Genomic DNA, 23,808 nt, shown 5'->3' with positions numbered 1-23,808 from the left:
CAGGCAGGTCGACTCTCTATAGAACATGGTCAGGGCTGGGACAGGCAGGTCGACTCTCTATAGAACATGGTCAGGGCTGGGACAGGCAGGTCGACTCTCTATAGAACATGGTCAGGGCTGGGACAGGCAGGTCGACTCTCTATAGAACATGGTCAGGGCTGGGACAGGCAGGTCGACTCTCTATAGAACATGGTCAGGGCTGGGACAGGCAGGTCGACTCTCTATAGAACATGGTCAGGGCTGGGACAGGCAGGTCGACTCTCTATAGAACATGGTCAGGGCTGGGACAGGCAGGTCGACTCTCTATAGAACATGGTCAGGGCTGGGACAGGCAGGTCGACTCTCTTCAGCTGACGGAGAGGATAGAGACGCTGCTGGGCCTTTTTAATGATGGCAGTGGTGTTGCTGCTCGGGGCCAGGTTGTCCGTCAGCAGCACTCCCAAGAATGTTGTGCTTGCTACCCTCTCTACGGCTGAGCCATCGATGGTCATAGGATGGTGTTGTGGCCTAGTTCTCGTCCTGAAGTCGACAATCATTTCCTTGGTCTTTTTAGTGTTGAGGGAAAGATTGTGCGCCTTACACCAAGCTGCCCAATGTTGGACCTCCTCTCCCCTTTGGTTATGAGGCCGACCACGGTGGTGTCATCAGCAAACTTTATTACGGTATGTCGTTGCTTTTGAACCTGGCCTTGCAGTCATGTGTGAGTAGAGTGAACAATAGGGGAGATCCTGTGTTCACTTCAATGGCTTTAGATGTTTTGTTGCCTGTTTTGTTGACTGTTTGCCTCCTCTGTGTCAGGAAATCCAGGATCCAATTGCAGGTACCAGTGTCCACCTTCAACACCCTCAGCTTCTCCACCAGCTGCTGTGGTATGATAGTGTTGAAGGTAGAGCTGAAGTCTTAAAAAAACGATCCTGGCATAGGTGTCTGCCTGATCCAGATGTGACAGAGTGAAGTGGAGCATGGTGGAAATAGCAATAAGTCTTACTTAACACATTATGTGCCCTTTTATTCTTTCAAAATGGCGACCCAGGGTGCCCACCTTTAGACCCACTTTTTGACATTTTGAAAGAAAAACAAAAAACAAGACGTCCTGGGCACTACATGCAGTAATTCCTAGGACGTCTGTGGACGTTTTGGGCACAAAATGTGTTAATTACAGTAGGCTCCTTGAGTAAATGTATCCGCCCCCCCCCCCCCCCACACACACACACACACACACACACACACACAATACTGTATATATATAAGGGAGCCAGCGGACCCCCTCACGGTCAAGGGTCAGACATTAGGCCTGTGTCGTTCTGGTGGTTTGTGGCACAGTGCACACGTCATGCGCTCGCCCACCCGTGCGAGAATAATTATGATTAGAGAAGAATGCTCTGGAATGGAGGAATGGGGAGGGATGACTCATCTCTCTGACTGTTTTCTCCACATCTCTGCAGACCTGTGTCATTTTTGAGCCACTGAACTCTCAAATGTGCATTATCTTTGTTAACGAGGCCTTAAATGCACTGTCTGCAAACCTAACCCATTACAACTCGGAAGGCATCTTTGTCATTATTACTTTAACCGTTATTTTATGCTTTGGCTATCCAAACAATAGCAGATATACAAGCTTGTGTATCTGTATATCTGCTATTTTTGTAGAGCTTGTAGATCCGCTGATCTGCTGTTTTAGAAAGAAATTGAAAATGTGTGCAAATCTTTGAATATATTGGTTAAAGCTAATTTTTGAGCCTCCTATATACAGCATTTGTCCCCACACATCTCAATATTTGCCATTGACGATGAAAGGAGAAATTAGGTCAAATGTCCGCCAAATATGACGTAAATATTGTCCCCATACATCTCAATATTTGCCATTGACGATGAAAGGAGAAATTAGGTCAGATGTCTGCCAAATATGATGTAAATTTTGTCCCCATACATCTCAATATTTGCTATTGACGATGAAAGGAGAAATTAGGTCAAATGTCCGCCAAATATGACGTAAATGTGTGGCAACACAAACATTAAATGCCTACGTCATATGTAGACGAGCAAATCGGCTAACCAATCTCATAAATTCAGTTGTTCTTGAGATGATGTATAATGATAAGATCACCCCTCACTTCACACGGGTGGAATCTTTTAATAATAATAATCAGATACATTTATTTTCAAGGTACTCAAAGTTTTAAAACTAGTTAAAAGGTTCAAAAGGTTAAAAACTAGAAACCAAAGGTAGACAAACAAAGTGTAGAAGGGGGGGGATTTATGTAGGGAAACCAAGTCTGAGAAGGTGGGTTTTGAGTGTGCAGATCTTGCTTCTGGTGGTCCCTAGAACAAAATATTTTGAGATGGGGATCTGCGGGCAAATCATTTTGGGGGTCCTTGACATCAATGAAAGGAATAGAATGCACCCACACACTGTATATTTGCTCAGTACAAGAGTATTTTTCTTTTTAATGCAATATTTGGGTCCCTCCGGACCTCCTTCAGGCAGGGTCCTTGACATGAAAAAGTTTGAGAACCACTGACATAGAAACATACGTTTTTCAGAAAACTGTTAGGATTTAGAATACTGTAGAATTGGCCTCATGCAGGTCTTAACCCATTGATGCCTGAGGCCGAATCTGGAAACGCATTCTAGGGCCTGACCTAAGGTTTCTAAAAACCTTCAAATTCTGATTAATTATTTTTTAAATAGTTATGTTGCTACATGTATAGCAATAGCTGATGAGACGCAGGGAGCGCGCCGGCATCAAGGGTAGAACAACGTATACGTTGCATCAGGCATCAATGGGTTAACCCTAGAACAATAAACATACATGTTGTCACACCATCACTAAGCACAGGTATATTTTACAGTACAGCAATACATAGCAACTTGAATATTTCATCATGACTTTTCACAAAATAACGAAAAAATCATAGGACGTAATTATTAACATATTCATTAAAAAAAAGAATGGAGCTGGGAGCTTCTCTTTTGGACGACCCATTCCATGGGACAATGGTCCAGTGAAAAAGAAAATAGTAATAAATACCGGTAAATAAATACATCTCTATCAGTAAACACTAAACACGGGTGAAATTCACCCGAACACCTGCCTGTAGAAAGAACCAGGGATGTGGGCAGGGAAACAAACCTACAGTTGGGTGCCACTGATATTGTCCCTTATCATTTGACCCATTTAGGCCTGACCTCAAAATCCTTCTAAATCCTCCAGTTTTCTGAAATAAATATTTTCACGATTTTTCAAAAATAGCAGACCTACAAGCTCGTAGCGCGCCACTCGGTGGCGCGCTATGAGCTTGTAGATCTGCTATTTTTCAATAGCTAAATTATAACATAATGTTTAAAACACCAAAAGGGGTTCCCGCCCAAAATGGGTTAACTGTCCTTTTGCGCAGATCACGCAAACCTCAGTAAAAAGAAAAGGACAATATCGATGGCCTCCAACTGTACCCATTATGTCACTGAGCATCATGAAGGTACTGTCTGAAAGACTCACCCACCTCATCTTTTCTCGTGGCATCTTGATCCAACATGGAGATGAATTGGGCCTGCTCAGCATGTGTGAGCTCATTTTCCCTGCATGCCTTCTGTGCTATAGTCCATGGAGTGACTCTTCTCCTCTTTGCAGACGGGTTGTTTGGACAGTGCCGTGGGCCCCAGGAGCAGCTGATTCAGTACCAGGTCTCTGTTCCTGTTCTCCACAAACTCCAGGAGGTCCTCAAAGAGCTGATGATACAAGGTGACTGCCAGTACATGGTTTGAATTATAGAAAATACCATAAAGCTGCACTATGACTTTACCATTGAGATATAGATCCTGCCTGTTAGCTCAGGGTATGAATAGAATCTTTTTTTATGTTAGAATTGAATCTTTGTTTTATCCCACAATTTTGTAACTCATTTTTGTGTGTGTTATGTAATCCTGGGCGCTACACTTCCACTGCCAACCTGGGGGGGCAACGGACTGACCTCATGCTTCCTTCTATGCATGAGGAGTCCAAGCTACTTTTCACCTGACAGGGAGAGTTTCCCCGGCCGGACGTAGCATGTGGAAGGAACACGTTATTCCGACCAGTTCCTTTCCCCTCCATCAGGCGCCCCGGCTGGCCAGGGGGAGGTAGTTTAGAGACCAGGATTACTGCATGTTTTTTGTGAGGGTACCTACCCTAGGGGACACGGGGAGAACATGCAAACTCCACACAGAAAGGCCTTTTCGCCAACCCCACCTCGGGTATGGGCACTGATGACGCGGAGGAGGGAACAACCCCCAGTGCCCACAGCGTCCCCAGCGGGAATCGAACCCAGGACCTTCTAGCTGTGAGGCGACAGAACAGTATGAATAGAATCTTGACCATCAGGTCAAAATTCGTGTCTAAGTGAGACATGACCTTTGACACGGTCTAAAGGTCTCAATAGAAGAGCAGGGAGATACAATAGAGGTATGTCACATCCATAAAGTGAGTGGCAAGTCGAGTGGCAAAGTGAGTTTAATGTTGTTTAATGCAATCAGATAGGACTTTTCTGTTTGGACTTTTCTGCCAGAAAGTAGTTTTTTTTGCCACTCAGTAGGTGTTCCCGCATAACTTCCGTGAATAATGATGATGATGAACCACCCCAATAAGTGTAAGTTATATTGTATTAACATATACTGTAGGCCTACTCTATCATACAGATTAACAAACATTTACATTTTATTAAAAAAAAGAAAGAAAGTTACATAGCTTCTGAACTCAAATTCAAACCTTAAAAAAAGCATCTTGTCTGAGTGTCCAGATCTCAAACAGTTACTCCACTCCTTTTTCTCTGGACTAAATTGAGTTCTCAGGTCACCATGGCAACAGACCCCTTACAAAGGTCAGCCACAGCAGTAATTACATCAAATATTATCTTTTTTCCCCCTCATCACATTCAGACAGAGTGACTCATTGGACAAGCTCAAAAGCTGAATATGGTTCATCTCCTCTACACCATTGACATTAAAGGACCACTTTTCAACCTATCTTCTCATAGGAGGGCTGTGGACAGTTCACCGTCCAACAGTGACATCATCGTTAGGCAGACTTTTTTGAGAGTGACAACCACTCCTATAGACAGCTATGTGGGTCCCCCTGGGTCCCTGGCTGGCTGGGTCTGAAAATAGCGTTTGGTTGGTTTTCACAACCAAGTGTCACTGTTGCGCAGCCTAACACACACACGCACACACACACACGCACACACGCACGCACGCACGCACGCACGCACGCACGCACGCACGCACGCACGCACGCACGCACGCACGCACGCACGCACGCACGCACGCACGCACGCACGCACGCACACACACACACACACACACACACACACACACACACACACACACACACACACACACACACACACACACACACACACACACACACACACACACACACACACACACATACAACTGTATATATGATGATGATTTGGGGTGTTACAGTACAGTGACAGTAAAGTAGAGGGACCCCCTGGAGACCCCCACACGATAACTCTGTCATTTCTCAACCGTTTCGGATGCGGGCGGCTTGCCGGCACCCTGGCCACGTTCATGTGGGTCTGGAACTTCCGGGGACCCCCCGGGGACCCCCACACAGAGTTGCACCACTCACTTCACACAAGTGTGATTTTTTCTTTTTTTCTTTTTTTAAAGATTTGTATTATCGTGAGAATGATGGCTTCCATTTTCGCATTGCAACTTTTCAGGAATAGAAAGCCTGCAGTTTCTATTAGCTTGGATTCCCCATCCATGATGTCACTGGTGGACGGGTTTCTGAACTGCCCACAGCCCTCCTATGAGACACAGACAGGTTTCTGAACTGCCCACAGCCCTCCTATGAGACACAGACAGGTTTCTGAACTGCCCACAGCCCTCCTATGAGACACAGACAGGTTTCTGAACTGCCCACAGCCCTCCTATGAGACACAGACTGGTTTCTGAACTGCCCACAGCCCTCCTATGAGACACAGACTGGTTTCTGAACTGCCCACAGCCCTCCTATGAGACACAGACGGGTTTCTGAACTGCCCACAGCCCTCCTATGAGACACAGACTGGTTTCTGAACTGCCCACAGCCCTCCTATGAGACACAGACTGGTTTCTGAACTGCCCACAGCCCTCCTATGAGACACAGACTGGTTTCTGAACTGCCCACAGCCCTCCTATGAGACACAGACTGGTTTCTGAACTGCCCACAGCCCTCCTATGAGACACAGACTGGTTTCTGAACTGCCCACAGCCCTCCTATGAGACACAGACTGGTTTCTGAACTGCCCACAGCCCTCCTATGAGACACAGACTGGTTTCTGAACTGCCCACAGCCCTCCTATGAGACACAGACTGGTTTCTGAACTGCCCACAGCCCTCCTATGAGACACAGACTGGTTTCTGAACTGCCCACAGCCCTCCTATGAGACACAGACTGGTTTCTGAACTGCCCACAGCCCTCCTATGAGACACAGACCGAGTAGGAAAAGAAAGTGCTATTCTAACATGATCATTAGTGAGGACCAATAGAGCGCTCTGAAACGTCTATGGGAAAAATGAATAGGAAATTCACTTCCGGGCCGCTCGTCGGGGGGCGGGACTACGACACTCTATAATATGAAGATAGGTTGAAAAGTGGTGAAGTGGCCATTCACCGCCATTGACGGAATATTCCGTAACGTAATGATTTTTATTGATCAAGTAAGAGTGTGCTCTTCACCACCATATGAATAGCTCTCGGTTGCTAGGCTAGGCTAGCTCGATAAACAGGAAATGAACCGGAAGTGAAAAGTTCTATTATGTCTAATTGACATCTCTGTCACCCTATGGATGAGCAGGCCTGACCTGGCAGGATGACATCACCCAGCTGATCATTGGACGAGAGCTGAGTCAGGTCCCGCAAGTCACTAGCTCCGCCTCCAAGCGACACGAGAGGACATTGAAACAGTAAGAGAACCCACAGCTTCACTCCAGAATGAGAAACAATCTATAATGGACTGATTTGCACACAATCAAAACATCATATTGGTGCCATTAGGAAAACGCCATAGACAATAAAGAGAAATGTAATGTTTGTTTTGAGGACTAACACAAACATTAGCACCCATTGCTTAAACAAACATTATGTTGTAAATGATGTTGTAAAATGATAAGAGCGCCGCTCACTCCACATGGGTGTGATTTTTTTATATATATACACACACACACACACACACACACACACACACACACACACACACACACACACACACACACACACACACACACACACACACACCTCGGAGGAAAGCCTCGATGCGGCGCAATGCAAGTCACGCTTTTATTGGGATGGTATTATTCTTCCGGTTCGAGGGAAAGGAAGTTCTGGTTTAGAGGGTTCCGGTCTGATGACTACAAAACAATGACTACAACATGACGTAACGATATCATCCTGATGACTACAAAACAATGACTACAACATGACGTAACGATATCATCCTGATGACTACAAAACAATGACTACAACATGACGTAACGATAGCATCCTGATGACTACAAAACAATGACTACAACATGACGTAACGATAGCATCCGCTCCCGACCGGATCATAAACCCAAACAGGAATGCTGCCCAGGCTAAACCCAAGTAAGCCTGTTATTGGCGTGTTTCCATTGGGGTGCTTCATATACTCAATTCATCTCATGTTCCTATTCTGTCAGAGCTCCAGGGTATCCGGCCACCAACCCGAGGGCCCAGGGGAGTGCCGAGCAGGCCGACCCAGAGCTGATGCAACAGTACCTGGACTACATGATGCTGGACGATCCACCCCGATCCTCTGTTCACATGCAGCAGCAGCGCCCTCTGCTGGAGCCGTACACCTACCGCCAGGTCAGGAGATGTCACACGTACCACACATCATCAGACCTACACCAGAGATGGTGTATTTCGCCTTTTGACTCCATTAAAGGACCACTTCACCACTTTTCAACCTATCTTCATATAATAGGTCCTCACTAATAATCATGATAAAATGGCACGATTTTTTTCTACTCAGTCTGTGTCTCATAGGAGGGCTGTGGGCAGTTTAGAAACCGTCTTCCATTGACATCATCATTAGGCAGATCTTTTTTAAACAAGATTTTTTTACAAAAATGTTTAGATTTTCATTATTGTAAGAACAATGGCTTCCATTTTCGCATTGCGAAAAGCGCAACTTTTCAGGATTAGAAAGCCTGCAGTTTCTATTAGCTTGTATTCTCCATCGATGATGTCACTGGAAGACGGTTTCTGAACTGCCCTCAGCCCTCCTATGTAGAAAAAAATTGCGCCATTTTTTCACGATTATTAGTGAGGACCTATTATATGAAGATAGGTTGAAAAGTGGTGAAGTGGTCCTTTAAGACATGGGTTCTTAACGTTTTTGGCCGGGGACCCCCGGAAATGCTTTGGCAATGTCTCGGGACCCCCGCCCCGCCCCCCCCCGACCCCCAATATAAATTGACTGCTACAATAACCTTAAACCATTTTGGGCGGGAACCCCTTTTGGTGTTTTAAGCATTGTTATAATTTAGCTATTGAAAAATAGCAGATCTACAAGCTCATAGCGCGCCACCGAGTGGCGCGCTACGAGCTTGTAGGTCTGCTATTTTTGAAAAATCGTGAAAATTAAATTTTTAAAGAAATCTTTTTTTTTAATTTTTTTTGGAAAATAATTTGGGGACCCCCTAAAATAATTTGGCGACCCCCCGAGGGGTCGCGACCCACGGGTTGAGAACCCCTGCTTTAAGACATGAGGCCGATTCTGCTTTCGTTCTCAAACGTTTTCGTGCCAAGGAACCCCACATTTATTTATTTATATATATATATATATATATATATATATATATTTGGCCGCGGATCCCATGTTTTGTGCCAGGGACCCCAAAAGAGAAGAGTTGTCTCGAAACATTTTCAAACACTTTCAAGATTTTGCAAAGAGCTTGTATATCTGCTATTTTCGAGAGGTGCTAGCAGCGCCAACATTTGACTGTGTGTGTTTGGGTGTCTTTTTCAGCACTGTTACTGTGGTCACTGTGTCTATTTGCAGTGACGTAACGATTAAATAATACAAGGCACTGCTCACTTCACACGGGGTGTGATTATTGCTTTGCCAACGGTGGAAATCTAAAATGACACTTTCCCGTTTTTAATGGGTTATTAAAGTCATGTGTGGAAATACATACATACAAAAATGAAAGAAAAATATATACTTCTGGTTCCAAAGCACTTTCTACTATTTAGAGAAGTGGTCATTATTTTAATTTGATTTATTTATTTGCACTGTCGCACAATAAAACAGGTACAAAGGTAAGATTATTAAGGTTCTCACCTAAAATAATAAACAAGTAGTGAACTAATTTATGTGGAATGGTTATTGTGGAAAAAATCAAATAGATATTGTATTGTAGTGCTGTGTAACATGAAGGTTTTAGGCTGATCTAGGATCAGCACAACGTAAATAGATATTGTATTGTAGTGCTGTGTAACATGAAGGTTTTAGGCTGATCTAGGATCAGCACAACGTAAGGCAGCACTGGCAAACAAAAAGACTAAACAAAAAAAATGCCATTCATATCATCGGTTCTGGTACCATTATCAGATAAAAAAACCAATTGATACCCAAACCTACATGTACAGCAGGGGTTCTCAACGTTTTTGGCCGGGGACCCCCGGAAATGCTTTGGCAATGTCTCGGGACCCCCGCCCCGCCCCCTCCCGACCCCCAATATAAATTGACTGCTACAATAACCTTAAACCATTTTGGGCGGGAACCCCTTTTGGTGTTTTAAGCATTGTTATAATTTAGCTATTGAAAAATAGCAGATCTACAAGCTCATAGCGCGCCACCGAGTGGCGCGCTACGAGCTTGTAGGTCTGCTATTTTTTAAAAATCGTGAAAATAAAATTTAAAAAAAAAACTTTTTTTTTTTCTTCTTTTTTTTTAAATAATTTGGGGACCCCCTAAAATAATTTGGCGACCCCCCGAGGGGTCGCGACCCACGGGTTGAGAACCCCTGATGTACAGCATAGCAGAGAGGCTCAGGGCCTGTGGCTGAAGACTCCAAAAGCCCAATGTCTAGGTATATATTCTGTATATATTTAGCTATTAGCTCTTAAAGGTGGCTAACCTCTTTCGGAACCACAGCGTAAAAAATCACACCCGTGTGAACTGAGTGGTGCAAGGTCTTATATAGCCTGATCAGCTGTGGTCTGACGTAATGTCAGTGACCATAGTAACCATGCTCATTATTTTGGGCCCCACGTACAGGTACACACACGGGTACAAACAAAGCCGGTTGTTGGAGTGGTTTGCACCACTCAAAAACAAGACGTAATGATGGGACAGTCTATGATATAATATATATATGACCACAGCCATTGTCAACCCGGAGCCCACCGGTGGGCCGTGGATATATTACTAGTGGGCCCCAAAATAATCGGCAAAACACTTAGGATTTTAATGGTAATGTAACATTTATATATTTGAAAGTATACATTAAAAAAAAAGTTGTGGTATTTCTTTCTGTATAACCTTGAAAGGTGAGTTGTCATTGTGATACAGATAACTAATAACTTAAAAGTATACTATTAGTTCCATTATTAGAACACAATCGATCAAAACATATATAATAATATTGTGTATAGAGCTCTATCAGGATCTCTGTCATGTAGCCCAGGGGTTCTCAACCCGTGGGTCGCGACGCCTCGGGGGGTCGCCAAATTATTTTAGGGGGTCCCCAAATTATTTTCAAAAAAAAAAGAAAAAAAAGATTTTTTTTTAAATTTTATTTTCACGATTTTTCAAAAATAGCAGACCTACAAGCTCATAGCGCGCCACTCGGTGGCGCGCTATGAGCTTGTAGATCTGCTATTTTTCAATAGCTAAATTATAACAATGCTTAAAACACCAAAAGGGGTTCCCGCCCAAAATGGTTTAAGGTTATTGTAGCAGTCAATTTATATTGGGGGTCGGGAGGGGGCGGGGCGGGGGTCCCGAGACATTGCCAAAGCATTTCCGTGGGTCCCCGGCCAAAAACGTTGAGAACCCCTGATGTAGCCAGCCTGTCACCTCAAGACCAGGCACGCGCGCACACACACACGCACACCATCTCCGTATTAGATCATTACTGATACTAATCCTTACCCGTTCTGAATATATGAACAGCAAATGATGTTCAGTGTGGGTAATGCAATGTAACAGATCACATTACTGATAGGGGGGGGAATTGTTTACAGATGGTCTAACAACAACAGGGTTTAAGTCCACCCGGACGGAGAATTGCCATGGCAACAGTTACAATCCTGTGCACTTTCATATCTGTTGGATGATCATAAGAGCTGGCACCTGAAAGTGCCTGTGCCACGCAACCCCCCGCGTTGGCCGCGATGCTTCCCCAAAGAAGAAGTTATGTCGACTTACGCAAGAGTAGCTAGTAGTATCAGGGTCCGAGTTGTTTTCCCCGTGTGGGTCTGTTACGCGGAAAAGTGTGTCCCAGTATTAATCTGTGTCCGTCCCAACACGCATTTCACTGGTGACCCGGAAGCTGTCCCAACATGCATTTCACTGGTGACCCGGAAGTGGACAGACAGACAGACAGCGATCGCTAAATTATTAGATAGATTGATTATGTAAATGCAAGGCTCATCGTTCGATGGGCCTGGTATTATAAATTAATACAATGTGAAAAGTGTTATTATCCATATGAAACCATATTCATGAATTTCTCATTGTAATGCAATGTGTCCCATATCCTGCCATGTCTCTCTGACATCAAGTGCTGGATGTCCTGGAATGTCCTCCAGCTTGATCGTCCTATTTGTATGTGCTGAAGTCGGGAGCGGCATCCCCTGCATATTGCTGGATCCTCCTCAGCTCAGCGTTACACAGCTTCTCCATCTCCTGACTGAGCGCCTTCTCCAGCTGAGCCACGGCCGTCCTCACGGTCCCCACGTACGACGACGGATGGACGCTGACCTTCATCCAGTCCTTGGTGGGCGGGAGGGTAATGACGGACGCGACCTTCTGTACGTGGTGGATGCGGTCTTCGACCTGCGAGAGCTGCTTCAGCTCGGAGATTCTCCTCTTCAGCTCAGCGATCTCCTGCTGCAGATCTTTGATGATGCCCTCGGCCTGCTTCTCCGTCGTCTTCTGCTTCTCCTCGATCGCGTGGATGAGCTCGGCCTGGCTCCTCTCGATGCAGCTCATCAGCGCGGTGAAGACCTGCACGCTGCTCGCGATCTCTCCGTCGGCGACGTTCTTGCAGCTCTCTACCGAGAGCGTGACCTCCTGGATCCTCACCTCCCTCTCCCGGATCATCTGCTGAACCTCGGCCTCTGTCTTGCCCTCGTATTGCTCCTTCAACTTGTGACTCCTGAACCGATCGACCATGTCGGAGATAAAAGTGTTAACCGTCACTTCCGGCCTCCTATAGAACACTCTGTTACACAGTGGACACCGACACGCGTTCGTATCCCAGTAACGCGTGATGCAGCTTTTGCAGAAGTTGTGTCCACACGGGGTGGTGATGGGATCGGTGAACACGTCCAGGCAGATGGAACACAGGAAGTTCTCTTCGGACAGGAGACCGCTGTGGGAGGCCATTACTACACCGATGAGGATAAACGTGTATAGTATGAAACACTTGAACTGTTCTGCTGCACAGGGTCTCCAGAAGGAACCTAACCAGTGACTTTTATGATCTTGGAATGTTTATGGTGCGATTAGAGGCGGAATAATAGGTTGTACTGGTTTGTAGCACTGCCTCTGCTCTAATGTTTTATTTCTTAGGTCGCTGGGTAAGCCTCTCTCCTATGCGCTGTAGTGGTCCCCACGCTGTGTGGAGGTCATCTTTTAAGCTGAGCCCCCTCGAATCTTGCGTCATCAAATACGACGTCGGTCTTGCACAAACATGGGTGGAGTCACAGCAGTGAGATTTATTTTTAACCACTAGAGCCCTACTTTAAAAATATCCACAAATAGCCAATGTACAAGCTCACAACTCTAACCCTAACCCAAAAAGTGTAGTATATATTGGTATATATTGGGGTCCCAGAAGTGAAAAGAATACATTAAAATCACACCCGTGTGAACTGAGTGGTGTAAGGTCTTATATGGCCTGTCTGACGTAATGAAATCATGTCTGACGTAATGAAATCACACCCGGGTGAACAGGGTGAACATAGCAACCATGCTCATTTTTTCTGCACAGACTAACAAAGCCAGTTGTAGGAGTGGTTTACACCACTCAAAAATTTAAATATATGCATATCCAACTGCAGGTCCTCGAAACTATCCCATTAACACTGGGTATATATTTTAGATTTTAGCGTTGGCTATTCAAAAATAACATACTGTATACATCTGCTATTTTCAAACATTTTTTGAGGGGCGCTAGCCCCTCCTATGCCCAGCTGTGTGTGTCTGTGTTGTGCGCGGCCAAATCAATTCAAAAGTTTGAAAACTACTCTTTTAGAAGGCATTCGTAGAATCGGCCTCAGGTTGTTAAGAAGAACCACAGACATAACGTGTCCCTCTGTCCCCTCAGCAGTATGGCTACCAGGACGAGGAGGAGCGCTCTCTCAACTCCCTGTACGACAGCAGAAGCCCTGCTCGACTCGCCGGCCTGCCTGCCTCCTCTCGCTCTGCGTCCAGGGTTACCGGCTCGGTGGACCAGGACCAGCAGCTACTGGCGGACCTGGTCTCCTTCCTCCTCTCCACCTCCTCCTCACCTTCTTCCTCCTCAGCAGTGGGTTTTTATTAAAACAGCTTGAATGCCACGGGCGTATAGCCAAGTTAAACCTACCTTTGTCCAGGGTGCCTCAGACGTATGGCAGAGTTTTGTTTAATCCACGTTAATCCACAAAATAATATATACACCCCGGGCATTATCCTCATAATCTGCTCAAAATGCGACATTCAGGGCTTGAATAAGACCCTGATTTGAGATTGCACGATCAAAAACAACTTTTAGACGGACACAACAGCTCGTCCGTCTTGATTTTTTCTTTGATTTTTCTGGCACCCAGCACCTACCGCCCCCTATGGTACCTGGCTATGAGGGAGTTAAGTAAAAGTATCCATTCTGCAATGTAGAAATAGACCTGTTACAAGTAAAAAGTCTGGTATTCAAAGTTTGCTTGAGTAAAAGTACAAAAGTGTTCTTGTAAAATGTACCAAAAGTGCTCATTTTGCTGAATGTCTCGTCTACAGTTTATAAAAATATACAAGCCCACGTGTCACATAATGACACGTTGTGAGCTTGTAGATCGACTATTTTCAAATCGCTGATTCAATTAAAAACCGACATAGTAACTAGTTAACTAAAGTTTTCAAATAAGCGCAGTGGAGTTACAAATACAATGTTTGCCTCTGATATATAGTGAAGTAGAAGTATTGAGACTTGGACATTCTCTCCCACCACTCCTCCACGCAGCCCCTCTCGCACCACAGGGCGGCCAGCGGTCTCCTCCCCACCCCCTCGGATTTGTTTCTGGAGCAGCAGCCAGACTTCCCCCTGGACTATGGCGAGGACTACGTCTCCCAGCAGGCCATGGGCAGCAGGCAGCGGCAGCAAGAGGAAGAACGTCCGGAGAAGAAGAAGACGAAGCCGCTGCCACAGGAGGACTTCGAGTCTCTGTCTGCACTGGATGGTGAGGGGAGAGGGAGGGGGGAAGGGGGGGCAGAGGGGAGAGGAAGAGAGAGGGGGGGGGGGAGATATGGGACACAGAGATAGAGAGAGAGAGAGAGAGAGAGAGAGAGAGAGAGAGGCAGGGGGAGAGGAAGAGAGATGGGGGAGATATAGGAAGAGAGTGGAGAGAGAGAGAGAGAGAGAGAGAGAGATGGTGGGCAGAGGGGAGAGGGGTGGAGATATTGGAAGAGAGATAGGAACAGAGTGGAGAGAAAATGGAGAGAGGGAGTGGGGGACATAGAGACAGAGAGGGAGGAGGGGCATGAACATAACACACATTTTATGAGACTGTAAACCCACAATATTCCATGATAAATATTGAGAAAATCAATTTTCAACTACTCACTGCACTTGACAGTTATATGATCCTACTCACGAGCATACATGATCACATTGAACAACAACAAAGCCCTTGTTGAATCAAAACAGATTAAATAAATAAAATGAATAAACCATTATAAACCTCATTATAAAATGAGGTTTATAATGACTCTAACCACCCTCTTCACTCATCAGTTGAGCTGTTGCCATAGTGCCATCAGGCAGGAGGCTTAGGGCCCTATCTTGTGCGCCCCCTTATGCCTAAACGTATTAGCCAGATTTTACACGACACATACACTGACACCACGGCGCATAATCAGCGCCTCAAACTGTGACTCCGCCCACCCCCTGCGGCATTTTCAAAACAATATTGAGCAGAGTAGCGATTATCAAACATATTTGCAATGACATACGTTGAAAGATCTGTTGCCCGTGGACAAGGCACGCTACCTCCGCAAGTTAGATAGCATCGGCATAGATGTTTGTCCGTATGTGATTAAGGATTGGACCAAGTTGCATTGGCAGCCATAGAAAATTCTTACCCCAGGCTAAAACCGGATGTGACGTTTTTGGGCGTAACTGTGCAATAGATGAATGTGCTCGTCCTCATATTTCGATGAGGGCTTAATTCGGTCTCCTTATTTGACCACATCACATGATAACGGGACATCTTTGCACTGCGTAAAATGAATATCCCTTCTCCGTCTCCAACTGTGTTTAGCTCCTTATCCGCCACATGATAGTTTGCTTAATTTCCTATATTTGGATTGCATTCCCACCTGCACCGAATCGAAATCAAGTGCGATTGGAAGCGAAGTGAAACCCCCGTTTTTGGGCGGAGTAGAATGCGGTTCTTTGCTGCGCATTAGGATTTGAATGAGCATTCACACCTGCCAAACGAAGCGAACTTTCGGACAATGCGCAGCAGGATTCGTTTTAATCGCAGTAAAGCTTTCTGGTGTGAATGTCACCTAACACAACTTCCCGTGTGGCTTTAGACGACTCCTTTCAGAAGCTGGCCTTGCTGCTGGATCACTTCGGCCTCGAAGGCAGTGACATCAAAGACTTCTCAGCCCAACACCTGGACAGCCTGCCTGCTGCACTGAAACATCTGGACAGCCTGCCTGCTGCACTGCAGCAGCTGGACAGGCTGCCTGCTGCACTGAAACAGCTGGACACTGTTAGCATGCCTTCTGGTCTCAAACAGCTGCAGATGGACACTTCCTACGTAGCCGACAAGAACGCCAAAGGTTTGAGCCGTTTTGTTGTGTTATTTAAGAGATAAATCTGATATGATGTTCAACAGGTATTGTTGTGAAAATATATTGACTTGATCATTATTATGATAGCCTCGGAAACCTTATGATAATGATGATGATGATGATGATGATAATCAGAATATCTTTATTGTCATTGTACAAGACAATGACAATAAAGATATTCTGATGATGATGATGACGACGGCGACGATTATTGTTTTTAATATTCAGAATATTTAGAATATTCAGATTTGTTCCTGAACCACACGGGCAGCATATAGCCTACACAAAGACATATATATAAAAATACATTCAAATACAATAAACATAAGTAAAACACCATATGTTATTATTATTTTGTCTTTTGCCATTTAGATAAATATCGGAACAATGCTGTTCCAGGAAAGAAGGTAAGGATAACATTTTCTGGTAGTTTGCTTACCCTTTGCTTTATGATTGAATGGCCAGTAGGTGGCAGTGCAGACCCTTTGCTTTATGATTGAATGGCCAGTAGGTGGCAGTGCAGACCCTTTGCTTTATGATTGAATGGCCAGTAGGTGGCAGTGCAGACCCTTTGCTTTATGATTGAATGGCCAGTAGGTGGCAGTGCAGACCCTTTGCTTTATGATTGAATGGCCAGTAGGTGACAGTGTTGCTTACCTGTTGCTTTATGATTGAATGGCCAGTAGGGGGCAGTGTTGCTTACCCGTTGCTTTATGATTGAATGGCCAGTAGGGGGCAGTGCAGACTGCTTTATGATTGAATGGCCAGTAGGGGGCAGTGCAGACTGCTTTATGATTGAATGGCCAGTAGGGGGCAGTGCAGACTGCTTTATGATTGAATGGCCAGTAGGGGGCAGTGCAGACTGCTTTATGATTGAATGGCCAGTAGGGGGAAGTGCAGAGTGCTTTATGATTGAATGGCCAGTAGGGGGCAGTGCAGACTGCTTTATGATTGAATGGCCAGTAGGGGGCAGTGCAGACTGCTTTATGATTGAATGGCCAGTAGGGGGCAGTGCAGACTGCTTTATGATTGAATGGCCAGTAGGGGGCAGTGCAGACTGCTTTATGATTGAATGGCCAGTAGGTGGCAGTGTTGCTTACCCGTTGCTTTATGATGAATGGCCAGTAGGGGGCAGTGTTGCTTACCCGTTGCTTTATGATGAATGGCCAGTAGGTGGCAGTGTTGCTTACCCGTTGCTTTATGATGAATGGCCAGTAGGGGGCAGTGTTGCTTACCCGTTGCTTTATGATTGAATGGCCAGTAGGTGGCAGTGTTGCTTACCCGTTGCTTTATGATTGAATGGCCAGTAGGGGGCAGTGTTGCTTACCCGTTGCTTTATGATTGAATGGCCAGTAGGGGGCAGTGTTGCTTACCCGTTGCTTTATGATTGAATGGCCAGTAGGTGGCAGTGTTGCTTACCCGTTGCTTTATGATTGAATGGCCAGTAGGTGGCAGTGTTGCTTACCCGTTGCTTTATGATTGAATGGCCAGTAGGGGGCAGTGTTGCTTACCCGTTGCTTTATGATTGAATGGCCAGTAGGTGGCAGTGTTGCTTACCCGTTGCTTTATGATTGAATGGCCAGTAGGGGGCAGTGTTGCTTACCCGTTGCTTTATGATTGAATGGCCAGTAGGGGGCAGTGCAGACTTGGGATATAATGGAGTAATGAGGTGTTATAGCCTCTTCATCAGAGGATTAACCCATTTAGGCCATGTTTCTATGTCAGTGGTGCTCAACCTTTTTCATGTCAAGGACCCCCAGAATTATCTCTATTGGGCCTCGGACCCCCATCTCAAAATATGTAGTTCCAGGGACCCCCCCCAGAAGCAAATATTTTAGTTAAAAATGTTCGCTCTGAAATATATATTCAATGATTTGCGCCACATTTTCACGACTTTACAAAAATAGCAGACCTACCAGCTCATAGCGCGCCACTCGGTGGCGCGCTATGAGCTTGTAGATCTGCTATTTTTCAATAGCTAAATTATAACATAATGTTTAAAACACCAAAAGGGGTTCCCGCCCCAAAATGGGTTAAAACATCCAGTCATCAGCATGACTTCAAAGAGGCCTCGGCTCCTCTTCTTTTGTAAAAGGAGAGCCATGTATCCTAATGTCCAATTTATTACAGATAACAGGCCAGCGGAGAGAACTTTCTGGTATCTATAGGTGTGAGGTCTCTTCTCTAGTATCAATGTAATGTAGTGACGTGGTGGTACAGTAAGTAACCCATGCTATGTTTTTTGAGGGGCGCTAGCACCTCCTATGCACAGCTTTGTGTGTGTGTTTGTACCACGGAATGTGATGGTCTGATTGGCTGATGTACGATGATAAGAGTGCCAGACACTTCACGTGTTAAATGGCGCTAAGCGATTATTTTAATAATCAAATTAATTAACTAACTAAAAAACTATATAAAAAAAGTATTCATATCTGATGTTGGTCTTTCATTTCACCTCCAGGTCACAGAGGGTTCTATGACCTATAGAAAAGATCCAGCGGTCCCCGCGGCGGCTCTGTCTTCTTCTCTGGTCAAGGCACCCACATCGGGAGACCCTCGGGTCCCCGTCCAGAAGGAGACGAGACCCACGGCCCTGGCCCAGGAGGTGAAACCGGGGCGGAAGGAGCTGCCGCCCGACACGGGGGCAAACGGCGAGGTAACCGAGCCGCACCAAGACCCAGTTGGCTACATCGTCACCAACCAGAGGTGAGCAGAGCTGTGTGGAGAACGTGTGTTCCGTCAGTGTCAGTAGCCTCATGATGAATGTGAGTTGATTTTTACTATAAAGCAGTGGTTCTCAAACTCTTTTCATATCAGGAACCCCCAGATTCTTATGTATTTGGCCACGGACGCCCCATCTCAAAATACTTTGCCAAGGAACCCCAGAAGAGGGGAACATTTTCAATATGTTTCCCCACAAAATTAAGAATAGCAAATGTGGCCCGGACGGCTGGAGTACTGTATACGTCGTGGGTTCGATTCCCGATCTCTCCCCATTTCCTGTCAGACTATTTCTATCAATAAAGAAACAAGCCCAAATAATTTTAAAAAACAGCTCACACAAGCTGTGCGAGTGTGCGTACAAGCTGTGAGCTTGTAGATCTGCTATTTTTGCCACCTTATGTTATTTTTCAACTGTCTGAAACGCATTGTGAGCTTGTAGTTTTATTTTCGAACAATTGAAAGTTTTAACACGTTGAATCCATGGCACAAAATCTTTTCAAATGGGCATACATTTTTACCATGAAGTTTTCTAAATTTCTCAACATTTTTCATTCATGAATGGAGGTACATGGAGGCATGCACCTCCATTCTTTTCTTTAAGATGTTTTTTATGGCTTTTGCCTTTATTTTATATTTTTTATGGAGGGATAGACAGTAGGCTGACAGGAAATGGGGAGAGAGATGGGGGGGTGACATGCAGTAAAGGCCGTCAGGATCAGGAGTCGAACCCACGGCACACTGCCAGACTGGATTGCCAGCCACGGGGCCTGGACCGCTGAGCCACGGCCCAGGCCCACGTCCATTTATTTGTATGTCGGCATGAATATGTGTATTTCTCCACCACCAGCCCCCTCGGTTGGAAGAATGGGGTGCGTCTACTGCACCTCCTGGCTGAGAGGATCGACCTCTCCACCTCTGCATTCCTCAACATCAGGTAGGACCATCATATTTTAACTGGGGGACCACCATTACATGTAGTTTGACTCGGTTCCACATATAGATTGTGTGTGTGTGTGTGTGTGTGTGTGTGTGTGTGTGTGTGTGTGTGTGTGTGTGTGTGTGTGCGTGTGCGTGTGCGTGTGCGCGTGTGCGCGCGTGCGTGCGTTCTCTCTGCAGTGTGGTCGGCCCGGCGGTCACCTTTAGCGTCGGCCCAAACCCACACAACCAGACAGCCGAGTCTGTCGCTGGGAAAGCACGTACGTGTTACTGTTGTGAATGAAGAATCTCCTTTTCGTAATTCTACAATGGATAATAATAACAAACATATAAAAAATATATATAGACAGTAGGCCATTTATTTACATTACATCATTTTAACAGTTTTATTTTTAAACCAATACGTAGTTAATAATTAAAAAATTGCGGCCACCTGTTTTAATGTTGTAATAGTATGCCTGTGTCTTATTTGTTCTCATTCACTTATTAACTATTTATTTATGTTTCACTCACTCACTCACTCACTCACTCACTCAATCACTCACTCACTCACTCACTCACTCACTCACTCACTCACTCACTCACTCACTCACTCACTCACTCACTCACTCACTCACTCACTCACTCACTCACTCACTCACTCACTCACTCACTCACTCACTCACTCACTCACTCACTCACCCAGTTACAGAGAAGAACTTCCTGGAATCTGAATCGGGCCTGAAGATTCTCCAGACAGGAGTTGGAGAGGTTCGTGCAACTACACAGTAATAGGCGTACTAATCTTACTAGGCTAGTAGCAGGTGGTACAGTAGCAGTACTAGCACTAGCCTAGTACTGCTACTGTACCACCTGCCACCCAGGATTCAAACCTGGCTCTGTTTCGTGGGAAAGCAAACATCTGTTTAGTGTTTCTTTGAAGCACTAAACTGAATTGTTTTCTTTTAGGGTTTTAGGGTCAATATCTATTCTGCAATCTAAAGAATGTCTATTCTTTAAACTTCTTTGATGACGAGAAAAGTATATTTAGAAAGTTCCTTCTCTCTTTTTTGTTGTCTCTCTCTTTGTCTCTCCTCTCTCTGACATGTGTTCCTCTCGTTCTTGCCCCACGCACCACAGAGGAACGATGCCAAGGTGCTGCCTCTGGTGTCACGGGCGCCCCAGGGGGGCTCCCGCTGGGTGTTCTCCACGCTGGTGGCCGCGGCCTGCGTGTGCGGAGTCCTGGTGGCGGCCACCACCGTCACGTGCCTGCGACACCACGCCCACCGCCTGGCGGCACAGAAGCTGGGCCTGGGCCCCGAGGGAGGCCCCGTCTCTCACCAGGAGTACCAGGTGTGTGTGTGTGTGTGTGTGTGTGTGTGTGTGTGTGTGTGTGTGTGTGTGTAATGATTGAAATATTTACCCAGGGTATCTGGGCTAAGCTCAAGAACTTGTTTCCAGCCAGGCCCTGCTCATAGAACATTTCATCGTAGTGGTTCAATGCCTTGTTCAAGGGCACTTCAGCGGTGGTAATTTTAACATGTCGGACCGCTGATTCGAACTGGCGACCTTCCGGTATCAAGACCGCTCCGCAATCCGTTCGGCCACCGCTGCCACAGTGTGTGTGTGTGTGTGTGTGTGTGTGTGTGTGTGTGTGTGTGTGTGTGTGTGTGTGTGTGTGTGTGTGTGTGTGTGTGTGTGTGTGTGTGTGTGTGTGTGTGTGTGTGTGGTATTGTGCCTTTTGCTTTGGCAATGTAAACGTATGTTTTCTCATGCCAATGTGTAGTGTGTACCCCCTTTATTACTACTTGGCAAAGTGGTAATAAAGGGGGGCTTAGCTGTTGCTACTGTTGCTTCTCCTTGATTTTACACCCTCTCCTCCATCTTTTTTTGAGTGCTCGGATCGCTCCTCTCTTTTCAAGTTTGATTCCTGTTGATCCTCGATAAGCCAGCCTTACCCTTTTAAACTCACGTTGTATCTCCTTTGAGCACCCAGTTGATCTCTCTTTTGCTTTAGTTCAGTTTAGTTTGCCATAGTGTTAGTGTTGCCGAAGAGTTAGTGTTGAAGTGTAATTGAGCAAGACACTGAACCCCTAATTGCTCCTGATGTGCAGGTTGGTGCCTTGCATGGTTCCCCCCGCCATCGGTGTGTGAATGGGTGAATGTAATGCACAATCTATGGAAAGTGCTTTGGATAAAAGCGCTATATAAATGCACCATTTACCATTTAACGTAGTTTACTTTCTGTTGTTGAATTCTGTTATACAGTCTTAAACTCCTGTCTATCTCATCTTCACAAGGACCTGTGCCGGCAGCACATGGCCTCCTCCAAGGGGCCCTTCGGACGCTTGGAAGCGGCTGCGATGGGGGCCGTCGGGGGAGGAGGAGCAGGCGGGGGTCCGGCCAGCGGAGGAGGAGGAGGAGGCGTCGCTACGTCAGGTGCAGTGTTGATTCCATCAACCTTTTTTCTTTAGGGAGGGCCTAAAAGACAAGTAATTTATGCTTGGTTGCGCTCAGGTGCGCTCTGAAAATATATAAATAGTAGATTGGCTATTTTCAGCATGCAAGATGCAACCGATTATAACATCAGATTACAACACGACAACTCGACTAAATCAATAATTTTGTCGACTAAAATCTTATGATATTTAGTCGACTAAATCATTTTATTCAAAAGACTATGACTAAAACTACAACGTTTTGTCAAAATCACTGTTCAGGTGGAGGGGGAGGAGCGACGGGCGTGGGCGGAGCTTCAGGAGGAGGAGGGGCTTCAGTAGGAGGGGGCGGAGCCTGCGCAGACACGTCCAGGGTGAGCAGCGTGTCGTCTCAGTTCAGCGACAGCGGCACCGCCCAGCCCAGTCCCAGCTCGCACAGCAGCACCCCCTCCTGGTGCGAGGAGCCGGCGCAGGCCAACATGGACATCTCCACCGGACACATGATCCTGGTACGTGGGCAGGGGTTCATTTCGCGAGAGAAATAAGCAACCGGCACTTTATATACATCAGCTAGTTGAAAATAGACAATCTACAAGCTCACGAAATACACTGTGAAATATTTGGACACACAGGGGCTCCCTGGCACAAAATACCTTCAGATGGGGGACGGTTAGGGACAAGTATATATTGGAAGCAAGGCCAAATACGCAGCTACACTTTAGAAACAAGCCCAAAAAAACCTACCAATTTACAAGCAACTTTACAGAAAAACACAAGCCAAAAACCGCTTATAATAAGCAGAGCGTGCCTTCTCCTAACGGTTTTTTGATCCGGTGGGAGATTTTGTCCGTCCTTGGTATAGCTCATTTGAGAACCAAATGAGCCATATATATATTATAGCTAAAACCAAAAATAACACGGATGCTTTTAGCGGATTGAATGGGTTCGGTTAAGTTGTCCCCCTCCTGTTTCTGGTCCAGGCCTACATGGAGGACCACCTGAGGAACAAGGACCGCCTGCAGAAGGAGTGGGAGGCTCTGTGCTCCTACCAGGCCGAGCCCAGCGTCGTGTCCACGGCCCAGAGCGAGGCCAACGCCAAGAAGAACCGCTGCCCGGACGCCGTGCCCTGTGAGTCACTGGAATACCAAATATCAAAACAACCGGTCGGCAGTCGCCTTGGGCGTACAGCCGGCGTAACTGCTCAGCCGGTGTAAATGCCGTTTAGGTTTGACCTAAACGGTTAAACCTAACCTTATTCCGAACATTAACCTCAGTAAGACGGTGACAAGACCTAACCCTATTCCTAAACTTATGTCTAACCCTAATTTCTAAACTTATTTCTAACCTTATTCTCAGTAAAACGAATACTGTTTTACCGAGCCGTCGGCGTGAGGTCGGCGGAAAAATAAATGAGGGCGAGCACGTTTTAAGGCGA

General features: G+C 45.9%; 1 protein-coding gene across 2 annotated transcripts in view; it reads left to right on the top strand.

Annotated features, from left to right (window-relative positions):
- The window catches only part of LOC306917274 (receptor-type tyrosine-protein phosphatase-like N), a 60,293-nt gene that overhangs the window by 27,995 nt on the left and 8,490 nt on the right, over positions 1–23,808 (top strand). Inside the window, exons 3-17 of one of the 2 annotated variants that reach the window (XM_079495415.1) lie at positions 3,633–3,743; positions 6,844–6,952; positions 7,706–7,874; positions 13,574–13,771; positions 14,459–14,675; positions 16,033–16,284; positions 16,669–16,703; positions 18,758–19,002; positions 19,868–19,954; positions 20,137–20,216; positions 20,642–20,706; positions 21,076–21,288; positions 22,236–22,374; positions 22,656–22,882; positions 23,354–23,501. In XM_079495415.1, the coding sequence (XP_079351541.1) occupies positions 3,633–3,743; positions 6,844–6,952; positions 7,706–7,874; positions 13,574–13,771; positions 14,459–14,675; positions 16,033–16,284; positions 16,669–16,703; positions 18,758–19,002; positions 19,868–19,954; positions 20,137–20,216; positions 20,642–20,706; positions 21,076–21,288; positions 22,236–22,374; positions 22,656–22,882; positions 23,354–23,501 (2,295 nt within the window). Of the gene's footprint in view, positions 1–3,632; positions 3,744–6,843; positions 6,953–7,705; positions 7,875–13,570; positions 13,772–14,458; positions 14,676–16,032; positions 16,285–16,668; positions 16,704–18,757; positions 19,003–19,867; positions 19,955–20,136; positions 20,217–20,641; positions 20,707–21,075; positions 21,289–22,235; positions 22,375–22,655; positions 22,883–23,353; positions 23,502–23,808 lie in introns of both variants that reach the window. The other variant, XM_079495414.1, reaches the window with a different exon arrangement.

Source organism: Electrona antarctica (genome assembly GCF_951216825.1).
Source record: "Electrona antarctica genome assembly, chromosome: 24".
NCBI classification, from domain to species: domain Eukaryota; kingdom Metazoa; phylum Chordata; class Actinopteri; order Myctophiformes; family Myctophidae; genus Electrona; species Electrona antarctica.
This window is presented reverse-complemented; position numbering and strand designations above follow the sequence as displayed.